Source organism: Salvelinus namaycush, chromosome 12 (assembly GCF_016432855.1).
Source record: "Salvelinus namaycush isolate Seneca chromosome 12, SaNama_1.0, whole genome shotgun sequence".
In the NCBI taxonomy this organism is placed as follows: domain Eukaryota; kingdom Metazoa; phylum Chordata; class Actinopteri; order Salmoniformes; family Salmonidae; genus Salvelinus; species Salvelinus namaycush.
The window spans coordinates 52,170,833-52,184,370 of NC_052318.1; the positions used below are offsets into that span (position 1 = coordinate 52,170,833).

General features: G+C 43.5%; 1 protein-coding gene across 1 annotated transcript; it reads left to right on the top strand.

The window, feature by feature from the left end:
* Positions 1-1,668: 1,668 nt before the first annotated feature.
* LOC120057626 (cilia- and flagella-associated protein 54-like) lies at positions 1,669-13,239 on the top strand. The gene is made up of 8 exons (XM_039006191.1): positions 1,669-1,783; positions 2,048-2,200; positions 2,310-2,479; positions 2,738-2,863; positions 3,043-3,149; positions 3,459-3,621; positions 11,730-11,813; positions 12,428-13,239. Exons 1-8 carry the CDS (start codon positions 1,669-1,671, stop codon positions 12,545-12,547), a joined length of 1,038 nt encoding a protein of 345 aa, XP_038862119.1. The 3' UTR covers positions 12,548-13,239.
* The last annotated feature ends 299 nt before the right edge of the window (positions 13,240-13,538 follow it).

Below are 13,538 nucleotides of genomic sequence, written 5' to 3' on the forward strand. Positions count from 1 at the left end.
ATACGCTAATCTACACATACAAGTAGACTTATGAATGTGTTGTGTACTATAGGAGGCAGTGAGTCTTCTGTCGGGTCACTCCTGTCGGCCTCCTGGCTCCAGTGTAACGTTGGCCCAGGCCACTCTACTGCTCAGTGATCTGAGAGGGACAGGCAGCCAGGCCCTACACCTGCTCACACAGAAACTACTACAGCAACAGGTCTGTCAGACATAGTTCCTCCAACATCTCTTTCTCCTCTCACGACTCCAACCACAGTATTATTTCCTTAAAACTCTCCCGTCTCTTTTTTTCAGGCTAGATTCAAAGTATGTTAACTCAGAAAAATTACAAATAAGTCCTCATCTCTCCTCTCCACCACTCTTGCTCAGTATTCCTTTACATCGTCCCTCGATTACCTTACCTTACTGCCTGTATTAGTCGGAACACTGATTTGTCTTAATGTGTGTGTATTGTCTCTTCTCAGCTGTGTGTGTTGGGGGAGAGTGTGTCATTGGGAGAGAGAGGCAGAGTAATCCTCCCTCCAGCTCCTGGTCTCTCTAACATCTACCTCCCACATCTCCCACTACTGGCCAAGGCCACCATGCGACTGGGTATGATTCATACTGTACCATAGTTCTCAAAAGTTTCTACCCAGTAACTGTAATGCACATAGGTCCACATACAGGTAGCTTTGAAATCTTCAAGTACCTATCTTATGAACAAGCACTTAATCAGTCTCTCTATCTGTTCTGAACAGGTCACTGCTTGGCTGTACAGGCCATGACCAGCGCCCCTTCCTCCAGCCTGTCTACCCCCAGCCATCCCTGGGTGTGTGCTCAGGAGGTGCTGCAGTCAGCCCTGCTCGTTTCCCAGGCATGTGCTACCAGAGACAGACAGCTGGAGGCTGATATCCTCTACTGCAAGGGTAAAACATTTATTTCCAACCTTATTCAATCATGAGATTAAATATGTATGTGTGCATCTACTCATTGAATGTCAGAGTGGCCTTGTTAGTTTGATTATTGTTGGTGTGTGTGTGTGTTTGTGTCCAGGGATGGTGGAGCGCTGTCTGATGTCTCTCAGTGACTTCCAGCCTCAGACAGTTGCGCTGACACTACTGGAGAGCATCAATATCTCTCTGTCCCAGAGTTACAATCTACAGTAAGTCGCCTACAGTAGTGTGAATGATCATCTTTGAGAGTAGTGTACGGACCTCCTCAAACATCAGTGTGCTTGTTTGACTAAAACGCGTGTGTGCGTGTGTGTGTGTGTCAGGCTGATCCGTAAGTGTTATCTGGAGATGGCATTAGTGTATTTGCACCAGTGGGAGCAGAGCAGCCCGGCACCTCAGGACCAGCAGAACCCCGTCCCACCTTCACCACCTACAAATGCCATACTGAAGGTACCTGTCTGTGTCATGAGACATTCAATTGTGGTTCCGCGGGGCAGCATTTTTCTTTGGAGAGGACTGTGTATGCCTGCATCATGGCGTGTGTTTGTCTTGTTTCAGCCTCCAGGTTGGAAGCGTGTCAGGACAACTCTGAACAGAGGCCTGACTCCAAGGGAGGCCTACTTATTGCTCTACTGGGTCTCTGTCCGAGCTGCTACTAAGGTAAATAGACTGAACACACACACAGACACACACACACACTTATAATGTTGCGTGTGTTCCTCAGGCGTCTGAAGCCATGTCCACATGTAGCCAGCTGTGTGGTAGTACCGGAGCTAAAGGAGGACACCTGCCTCTCATCTCCCTCAAGCTCCTGCCTGACTTTGCCTCCAACGACCTGCTCAACCCCTGTGGTAAACAAACATCCCCACTACAACCATTCTGTCCTTTAGCCAGGGCTACATCTGGTCTTACAATAACAGCCATTATAAAAGTCGCTACAGTCGTGTGATTCGTGCCCATGTTCGTGTTAGATTGTGATCTACATTGTTAGCGGTTGTGTAATGTTCTCTCCTCTTTATGAGGAAAGGAGACATCATGTCTTTTCTTTCTGGAAATCGTAACTGGTGCTGGTTACCATATTTGTACTGTCTGCCTGTGTGTTGTGTGACTACCAGGAGGGACAGACGTGATGGTGAGGACGGTCTCCAGCTCGTCTCCAGAGCTTGATCCTGGGCTGAGCAGCAGGAAACGCTCCCAGCTCACATGGGTCCACCTATCCCGCTACTACAAACACCTGTTCAACCTGCAGCACATCGCCATGCGTCCAGGTACACTACCCCGGTGTCACAGTAAACTCATTTTGTTAACTGACGTTCAGAGATGTTCATCTGCGTGCGTGTATGCGTGCATGCTTGCCTACGTGCGTGTGTGTTCCAGTGGTGCCCCAGTGTGTGGAGGGCCTGGTGTCCCAGTCAGAAGACAGTAGTCTGGCGCTGAGGTTGGTTCAGCTCCAGACCTTCTTCTGTTCCCACATGGTGGACTACAGAGAGTCCTGCTGCGCCCCTGAACCCCCCACTGAAATCATCATGCAGCCACAGATTATACAGGTACACACACGAATAGACACTATGGGCTGAATCCTGAAGAGATGCATGCATATGCTGTACCACGGCTTGTATTGGGATGTTTATTCAAGTTAGGATTCAGCCCTGGCTAGTAATGTATGTCGACAGTCCAATAACCATTTATCCAGGATTTTCAGTCTTCACCTTGAATCTCAAGGCTGCCTTCTGGGGTTGTCCACAGTCGAGGTGTGAATTGAATGCTCCCGTATGTCGATGTTGTTTGTTGTGTTTGTGTTAAAGATGTGTCCTACAGTGAGAGGCACTATGGGAGCTCAGATGTACCCCTGGTCCTTTGCTGACAGGAAGCAGCTGTGTATCCAGTGGCACCGGCCTGCTCTCAGCCCCACCCAAGAAGACACGGATACGGTACAATACACAACACACACACACTCATCAACCATAAAAGGAGCTAGCCTGGTCTCAGATCTGTTTTGTGCTATCTTACCAACTCCTTGTCACTTATTGTCATGTCAAACAGGTTGGTAACCACTGCCTTACAGGGTTGTCTTTGACAGTGTTTCTCCTTTTGTCTCTGTGTTCGTCAGGTCATGCTGCTGTTTGGGCTGAACAAAGTGCCACTCTCGGCCATGAGGGCCACAGCCTGCACTGTCATAGAGCTGCAGTGTGGACAGAAACTCATCAGCATGGCGAAGTAGGTATCTGCTCTCCGTGTATAGCGGCCTAGGTGCTAGGGGCGAGATGGAGCTATCACCGTACTGTAGCGTCTAACGAGTGGCTAATATGGTTAGTTTAGGAGCTGGAAGTTGATATGGACCTGGCCACATCTGTATCCATTCCCTCTGTAATATCTCTTCCAGAATCTCTCCCTAAACCCTTTTGTCTTATCTACTTTAGTTGAATTCACCAATCGTATTTAACCGAATGAAATGAATGTTATATGGTAACTAAATGTAATGTAACCTCTGTGACCACCAGCATCACCCCATGTGTTCTCCTCTAGACTGTGTGCAGTCCATGCTCAGCTGGCCTCAGCCTGTGTTGGGGGTAACGTCTCCTGTCCGCCTGCTGCCAGTAGCGCCGCCTCCCCCCCCAGCCCCAAGATGGAGAGGCAACGCCGCACCAAGATCCCAGACAAGGCTGCTACCTCCAGCCCTCACATACAGGTCAGTGTGCTACTGGTAACGGCTCTGACAGGCCTTGTAGTCCACATTCACACATGTTAACAGCGATGGTAAAAAAACACTCAAATGTCAAATATCTTACTACCCTGAACAAAAAGAAACGCAACTGCAATAAATTCATTACGCCCTAATCTATGGATTTCACATGACTGGGAATACAGATATGCATCTGTTGGTCACAGATACCTTTAAAAAAAAGTCAAGGGGCGTGGATCAGAGAACCAGTCAGTATCTGGTGTGACCACCGTTTGCGTCATGCAGAGTGACACATCTCCTTCGCATGGAGTTGATCAGGCTGTTGATTGTGACCTGTGGAATGTTGTCCCACTTCTCTTCAATGGCTGTGTGAAGTTGCTGTATATTTTCGGGAACTGGACCACGTTGTCGTACACATCGATCCGGAGTATCCCAAACATGCTCAATAGTTTACATGTATGATGAGTGTGCAGGCCATGGAAGAACGGACATTTTCAGCTTCCAGGAATTGTGTACAGATCCTTGCGACATGGGGCCTTGCATTATCGTGCTGAAACATGCGGTGATGAATGGCACGATGGTCCTCAGGATATCGTCACGGTATGTATCTGTGCATTCAAATTGCTGTTGATAAATGCAATGCTGTTCGTTGCCCGTAGCTTTTGCCTGCCCATACCATAACCCCGCCACCATGGGGCACTTTAATCAACGTTGATCACACGATGATCTGCCATCTGCCCGGTACAGTTGAAACCGAGATTCATCCATGAAGAGCACAATTCTCCAGCATGACAGTGGCCATCAAAGGTGAGCAATTTTCCCACTGAAGTTGGTTACGACACAGAACTGCAGTCAGATTAAGACCCTGATGAGGACGACGAGCACGCAGGTGAGCTTTCCTGAGACGGTTTCTGACAGTTTGTGCAGAAATTCTTCAGTTGTGCAAATACACAGTTTCATCAGCTTTCTGGGTGGCTGGTCTCAGACGACCGGATGTGGAGGTCCTCGGCTGGCGTGGTTACATGTGGTCTGCGGTTGTGAGGCCGGTTGGATGTACTGCCAAATTATATAAAACAACGTTGAAAGTGGTAGAGAAATTAACATTAAATTCTCTGCCAACAGCTCTGGTGGACATTCTTTCAGTCAGCATGCCAATTGCATGCTCCCTCAACTTGAGACATTTGTGGCATTGCGTTGCGTGACAAAACTGCACATTATAAAGTGGCCTTTTATTGTCCCCAGGACAAGGTACACCTGTGTAATGATCATGATGTTTAATCAGCTTCTTGATATGCCACACCTGACAGGTGGATGGATTATCTTGGCAAAGGAGAAATGCTCACTAACAGGGATGTAAACACATTGTGTATGGATTTTTTTTTATATTGTTGTTCAGTGTAGAAAATAACTAAAGTAAAAGTTAGTCACCCAGTAAGTTACTACTTGAGTAAAAGTAATGGTTTTGAATGTACAGTGGTCGAAAAAGTACTCAATTGTCATACTTGAGTAAACGGTAAAAAGTAAATATTACAGTGCATTCGGTATGATGCTACAAGCTTGGCACACCTGTATTTGGGGAGTTTCTCCCATTTCTCTCTGCATTCTTTCAAGCTCTGTCAGGTTGGATGGAGAGCGTTGCTGCACAGCTATTTTCAGGTCTCTTCAGAGATTTTCGATCGAGTTCAAGTCTGGGCTCTGGCTGGGCAACTCAAGGGCATTCAGAGACTTGTCCTGAAGCTACTCCTGCATTGTCTTGGCTGTGTGCTTAGTGTCGTTGTCCTGTTGGAAGGTGAACCTTCACCCTGTTCTGAGGTCTGTTCTGGAGCAGGTTTTCATCAAGGATCTCTCTGTACTTTGTTCCTTTCATCTTTCCCTCGATCCTAACTCGTCTCCCAGTCCCTGCCACTGAAAAACATCCCCACAGCATGATGCTGCCACCACCGTGCTTCACCGTAGGGATGGTGCCAGGTTTTCTCCAGAGGTGACACATGGCATTCATGCCAAAAAGTTCAATCTGAGTTTCATCAGACCAGAGAATCTTGTTTCTCATGGTCTGAGAGTCCTTTAGGTGCCTTTTGGCAAACTCCAAGCGGGCTGTCGTGCCTTTTTCTGAGGAGTGGCTTCCGTCTGGCCACTCTACCATAAGGCCCTGATTGGTGGAGTGCCGCAGAGATGGTTGTCCTACTGGAATGTTCTCCCACCTCCACAGAGGAACTCTGGAGCTCTGTCAGAGTGACCATCGGGTTCTTGGTCACCTCCCTGACCAAGGCCCTTCTCCCCCGATTGCTCAGTTTGGCTGGGCAGCCGGCTCTAGGAAGAATCTTGGTGGTTCCAAACTTCTTCTATTTAAGAATGATGGAGGCCACTGTGTTCTTGGGGACCTTCAATCCTGCCTATATATTTTGGTACCCATCCCCAGATCTGTGCCTCGACACAATCCTGACTCAGAGTGCTACAGACAATTCCTTCGAACACATGGCTTGGTTTTTGCTATGACATGCACTGTCAATTGTGGGACCTTCTATAGACAGGTGTGTGCCTTTCCAAATCATGTTTAATCAATAGATTTTTACCAAAGGTGGACTCCAATCAAGTTGTAGAAACATCTGAAGGATGATCAATGGAAACAGGATGCACCTGAGCTCAATTTCAAGTCTCATAGCAAAGGGTCTGAATACTTACAATTGAAATCAGAAGTTTACACACACCTTAGCCAAATACATTTAAACTCAGTTTTTCACAATTCCTGACATTTAATTCTAGTAAATCCTAGTAAATATTCCCTGTTTTAGGTCAGTTAGGATCACCACTTTATTTTAAGAATGTGAAATGTCAGAATAATAGTAGAGAGAATGATTTATTTCAGCTTTTTATTTATTTCATCACATTCCCAGTGGGTCAGAAGTTTACATACACTCAATTAGTATTTGGTAGCATTGCCTTTAAATTGTTTAACTTGGGTGAAATGTTTCGGGTAGCCTTCCACAAGCTTCCCACAATAAGTTGGGTGAATTTTGTCCCATTCCTCCTGACAGAGCTGGTGTAACTGCGTTCTGCCCACAAATTTTCTATGGGATTGAGGTCAGGGCTTTGTGATGGCCACTCCAATACCTTGAATTTGTTGTCCTTAAGCCATTTTGCCACAACTTTGGAAGTATGCTTGGGGTCATTGTCCATTTGGAAGACCCATTTGCGACCAAGCTTTAACTTCCTGACTGATGTCTTCAATATGTAGATGTTGCTTCAATATATCCACATACTTTTCCACCCTCATGATGCCTACTATTTTGTGAAGTGCAACAGTCCCTCCAGCAGCAAAGCACCCCCACAACATGATGCTGCCACCCCGTGCTTCACGGTTGGGATGGTGTTCTTCAGCTTGCAAGCATTTCCTTTTTTCCTCCAAACATAACGATGGTCATTATGGCCAAACAGTTTTATTTTTGTCTCATCAGACCAGAGAACATTTCTCCAAAAAGTACAATCTTTGTCCCCATGTGCAGTTGCAAACCATAGTCTGAATTTTTTTATGGCGGTTTTGGAGCAGTGGCTTCTTCTTTGCTGAGCGGCCTTTCAGGTTATGTCGATATAGGAGTAATATGCATATCTTAGCTTCTGGGACTGAGTAGCAGGCAGTTTACTCTGGGCACCTTATTCATCCAAGCTACTCAATACTTCCCCCAGCCATAAGAAGTTAACTTATTATTGCTGCAGGGGCAGTATTGAGTAGCTTGGATTAAAATGTGCCCAGAGTAAACTGCCTGCTCCTCAGTCCCAGTTGCTAATATATGCATATTATTAGTATATGTGGATAGAAAACACTCTGAAGTTTCTAAAACTGTTTGAATGATGTCTGTGAATATAACAGAACTCATATGGCCGGCAAAAATCGGAGAAAAAAATCCAGCCAGGAAGTGGAAAATCTGAGGTTTGTAGGTTTTCAACTCATCGCCTATCGAATACACAGTGGGATATGGGTCATTTTGCACTTCCTAATGCTTCCATTAGATGTCAACAGTCTTTAGAACCTTGTCTGATGCTTCTACTGTGAAGTGGGGCAAAGTGGGGCTTCGTGACTTTGGATTTGTTTACCAAGCGCGCTAACAAAAGTAGCTATTTGGACAAAAATGATGTACATTACCGAACAAATCAAACATTTATGTTGGAACTGGGATTCCTGGGAGTGCATTCTGATGAAGATCATCAAAGGTAAGTGAATATTTATAATGTTATTTCTGACTTCTGTTGACTGCACAATATGGCGGATATATTTTTGTCTTGATTGGGCTCTAAGCGCCGACCTCAGATTATTGCATGGTTTGCTTTTTCCGTAAAGCTTTTTTGAAATCTGACACAGCGGTTGCATTAAGGAGAAGTGGATCTAAAATTCCATGTATAACACTTGATCTTTGATCAACGTTTATTATGAGTATTTCTGGAAATTGATGTGGCTCTCTGCAAAATCACTGGATGTTTTTGGAACTACTGAACATAACGCGCCAATGTATACTGAGATTGATTTTTATAAATATGAACTTTACCGAACAAAACATACATGTATTGTGTAACATGAAGTCCTATGAGTGTCATCTGATGAAGATCATCAAAGGTTAGTGATTCATTTTATCTCTATTTCTGCTTTTTGTGACTCCTGTCTTTGGCTGTAAAAATGGCTGTGTTTTTCTGTGATTTGGCGGTGACCTAACATAATCGTTTGTGGTGCTTTCGCTGTAAAGCCTTTTTGAAATCGGACACTGTGGTGGGATTAACAACAAGATTACCTTTAAAATGGTATAAGATACTTGTATGTTTGAGGAATTTTTATTATGAGATTTCTGTTGTTTGAATTTGGCGCCCTGCACTTTCACTGGCTGTTGTCATATCGATCCCATTAACGGGATTGCAGCCATAAGAAGTTTTAAAGGCACAGTCAATTTACTGTATGTAAACTTCTTACCCACTGGAATTGTGATACAGTGAATTATAAGTGAAATCATCTGTCTGTAAACAATTGTTGGAAAAATGACTTGTCATGTACAAAATAGATGTCCTAACCGACTTGCCAAAACTATAAGTTTGTTAACAAGGAATTTGTGGAGTGGTTGAAAAACGAGTTTTAATGACTCCAACCTAAGTGTATGTAAATAAGGTATTTCTGTTTTTATTTTTAACAAATTTGCTAAACACGTTTTCGCTTCGTCATTATGGGGTATTGTGTGTGTGTGGATTGATGAGGGGGGGTCTATTTAATCCATTTTGGAATAAGGCTGTAAAGTAACAAAATGTGGAAAAAGTTGATGGTTCTGAATACTTTCCGAATGCACTGTATATTTTGTGAGTAAAGGCTTTTTTTTATGATTCATACGTACTTTCCTAACCCTAAAATTTGCCTAAATATTCTACAAGAGTATTTTTAATCTACCAATTGGTGTTAAAATTATATATTTCTTATAAATTATATATTTCTTTCAGGGATCCCTATTTCTGAACCTGTTCTCTCAATGTATTCTCGTCTGTCGACAAATTTCTAATTAAAGGTACACCGTATTTAAAGGGATGGTTTAAGATAAATACACTGAAAACCCTATTTAATGAAAACTCCACAAGAAAATCTGTTGGCCAGCAATGGGAGGGTTTTCAGCAGTTGAATGGCATTTATTCAGTGTGCGCAAGGGAACCACGCCTGCAAAGCCTATTACTTACCTTCAGAAGGTAAGTCAGAATACCAACTGCTGAGAAGTGCGTAGGAAAGGCATCAATTCCCAAATTGGAATCAGGTACAATATGCATAATATTTTTGCAATTTGTCATGCATGTGAACTCAAGATAGTGTATTTTTATTGGTACATTGCTGACATCATCATGCCCTGTGTATACAAACGTAAAACCATCAGTAGTCTAGCCCCCCTTGAGTTTCTTGAAAGAGCAGCCAAGGAAGTGAGAGAAGGTAAGACTCCGTTCGAGCAGCAGCAAAGGATGAAAAAATGTACTGAATTAAACTAAAGAGCTACATTGACAAAAAAAAGAAAAAAAAGTAGATGTACCTGTGCGAAAGAGAGGCTATGATAGAGTAGCAGAGGAACACAAGGTCTTGTCTGATGACATGGAGTCTGAGCTTGATAAAGAGAGGCACAGGACAGAGTAGCAGAGGACCACAATATCTGATGACATGGAATCTGAGCTTGATAAAGAGAGGCTATGATAGAGTAGCAGAGGACCACAAGGTCTGATGACATGGAGTCTGAACTTGATAAAGAGAAGCTATGATAGAGTAGCAGAGGAACGCAAGGTCTTGTCTGATGACATGGAGTCTGAGCTTGATAAAGAGAGGCTATGATAGAGGAAAGGTCTGATGACATGGAGTCTGAGCTTGATAAAGAGAGGCTATGATAGAGTAGCAGAGGAACACAAGGTCTGATGACATGGAGTCTGAGCTCGGTAAAGAGATGCTATGATAGAGTAGCAGAAGACCACAAGGTCTGGTCTGATGACATGGAGTCTGAGCTCGGTAAAGAGATGCTATGATAGAGTAGCAGAGGACCACAAGGTCTTGTCTGATGACATGGAGTCTGCGCTTGATAAAGATAGGTTATAATAGAGTAGCAGAGGAAAGGTCTGATGTCATGGAGTCTGAGCTTGATAAAGAGAGGCTATGATAGAGTAGCAGAGGAAAGGTCTGATGTCATGGAGTCTGAGCTTGATAAAGAGAGGCTATGATAGAGTAGCCTTTACACTGCCTGGAGGTGTGTTGGGTCATTGTCTTGTTGAAAAACAAATGATAGTCCCACTAAGCGCAAACCAGATGGGATGGCGTATTGCTGCAGAATGCTGTGGTAGCCATGCTGGTTAAGTGTGCCTTGAATTCCAAATAAATACAGACAGTGTCACCAGCAAAGCACCCCGACACCATCACACCACCTCCTCCATGCTTCACGGTGGGAACCACACATGCGGAGATCATCCGTTCACCTACTCTGCGTCTCACAAAGACACGGCAGTTGGGACCAAAAATCTCAAATTTGGACTCATCAAACAAAAGGACAGATTTCCACCAGACTGTCAATTTCTCGTGTTTTTTGGCACAAGCAAGTCTCCTCTTATTATTGCTGTCCTTTAGTAGTAGTTTCTTTGCAGCAATTTGACCATGAAGGCCTGATTCACACAGACTCCTCTGAACAGTTGATGTTGAGATGTGTCTGTTACTTGAACTCTGTGAAGCATTTATTTGGGCTGCAATTTCTGAGGCTGGCAACTCTAATGAACTTATCCTCTGCAGCAGAGGTAACTCTGGGTCTTCCTTTCCTGTGGCGGTCCTCATGAGAACCAGTTTCATCATAGCGCTTGATGGTTTTTGCGACTCCACTTGAAAAAACTTTGAAAGTTCTTGAAATTTTCCCACATTGACTGACCTTCATGTCTTAAAGTAATGATGGACTGTCATTCCTCTTTGCTTATTTGAGCTGTTCTTGCCATAATATGGACTTAGTCTTTTACAAAATAGGGCTATCTTTTGTATGCCCCCACTACCTTGTCACAACACAACTGATTGGCTCAAAGGCAGTAAGAAGGAAAGAAATTCCACAAATTAACTTTTCAGGTGACTACCTCATGAAGCTGGTTGAGAGAATGCCAAAGTGTGCAAAGCTGTCATCAAGGCAAAGGGTGGATACTTTGAAGAATCTCAGATATAACATACATGTTATATATATTGTATTATTAAAAAATTATATATTGTGGTATTAAAAAATATTCTGCTAAAGTCTCCAGTCATCTAAAATTGCGTAGAATTGCATGAAATGCGTTTATAGAAGGCCAACATTTTCCCAGACCCTAGGCTACTAAAAAATGTCCCCATGTGTGCAACTTCTGTAAATGCCTCTGATCTACTGTTCTATACCACTACGCAAATGTGACAATATGCATGTAATGCTTTATTATAAAGGTGTTTTTTCCCATGCATTCCAGTACCTCAGTACTCCCCAGGTCACCCCCCTCTAGCGCTCACTTTTGTTCCGTCACCTCCCCATTTACAAATTAAGCACTGGTCAAACGTGCATGTAAGTGAATCTACCTGTAAATGAGTACATGTTTTGTGTGTTGGTTGGTTGTTTCAGATGTTACAGGAGCAGACCAGGTGCTGCTGTGCTGCTATAAAGGACTTACTGCAGCCTGGTTCAGAGGCAGCTGTTCTCACTGAGGTAGGCTAAACACACCACACACTGATTCAACACCCACCAAAGTTCACATACCGGTAAAGGGTTAACCTGTTTAGTGGAAATTACCACTAAGGACTCAAAGTCAAAGTGAAATGAACAGATCTTTATTATCACGGCCAGAGAGGTTACAACAAACGTAATACTCAAAGTACAAGTCTGTAAGAAGCTCTGAAGGGATGCTCTCCCTTAGCACTTTTTATACTCATGCACAAACTCTGCTCTCAGGGTGCAATAGGCTGATCATGACCTTGCGCAAATACTAAGCGTTGGGCCAAAGTAACAGTGTGTTCCCTTGTTTCTGTCCTATCAGTCCCCTCCCTGAGAGCAGTCCCAGAACGTCCTAACACAATAATCAGGAAACAGCACGCTACATGTAGTCACACATTTACAGAGAGACACAGAGGACACTAAACATGTCCATTACACTTACACAAACCTAAGACATACTGCACTGTTGATGTGTTACTATGGCTTGAATGTGTGAAACATTTGATCTTATGCCTCTTCCGTGGCATTTTTGTCAACCCGTTTACCCTGTTGAGTTGGTTAGACATGCAGATATTACTTGTGAAATGATTCCCTCCCTCTGTGTGCAGGTTCCGTTTGAGGCCAGCCTACATAGTCTGTGTGATCTGGAGCGCTGCTTCAACCCAGCCAGTGGAGCCATTGTGGACGGAAACACACTGATAACATGGCTCATCTCCCTGCTCGCCTGATACCCTATCGGCACAGCACCATAGAAAAAGACAAACACAACGACAGGAATCAAATGGCCGAGACCAAAGATAGCATATTGCACCTACCTAGCTAAGTGACTTCATCAGACTCTTTCACTCTGAAATAAATGAGCATAAAGATGATTTTCGTAAAAACTCAATTCAAGCGCTTTTCATTTCTTATTCTTTATTAATGTATATGATTAAGCTCACAAATCAAATGTATATGAAAAGGCTCATGTGTTGTCATAAAATACAAATTGGACCTCTTAAAACAGCAGTGGTAATGTTTCCGATAACTCAGGTTTCCCCAACTAGCGGGCCAAATTTGGCTCGCAGGTGGTTTTATTTAGCCCCGCAAGTTTTCTGAGCGAAAAAAAAGAAGATTAATTTAAAAAATACATGTTTTAGATTGGTGGACATAAAAGGCTGTAAAAACACCAAGAAATCAGCTCCAAGTGATTTTAATGAAAGAAATCTGTTCAAGGATTCCCATATATAATAGAGGGACATGTGATTGTAAGCAAGGTTTGAAATTATTATGTTTTAGTCAATCATATCTGTTTGGGCTTCTTGCAGTCAATTTGCAGTCTACAAATTATTTGTAATTATAAATCCCCTTGTTGCTCAAAATAGTTGATTATCCCTGCTATAACTCCTCTGATTAAAGATCCCAAATAAAAATTGGCTTTGAATTACCAAAACATGACCCATTATATTTTTTACACTATTAAGATGCTCAGTGTTGAAGAAATGGCACCTTTTCTTTCATCTCTAACTATCAGGAAGCCTGAATGAACAGGTTGAGTGGGCGGGGAGCTGATATTCATGAGCTCGCCTTGACTGACAGTTGGAAGCACCCTTGTGATCGTTGCCAGGTAACACGGGAAACAATGGGCCACATGTCATTCCGAGCCTAAATAGTATACCTCACCCCATTTTCTCTGCAAAATGCTCTCATGGTCAACAGAGCTGATCATGAACTGTTGGA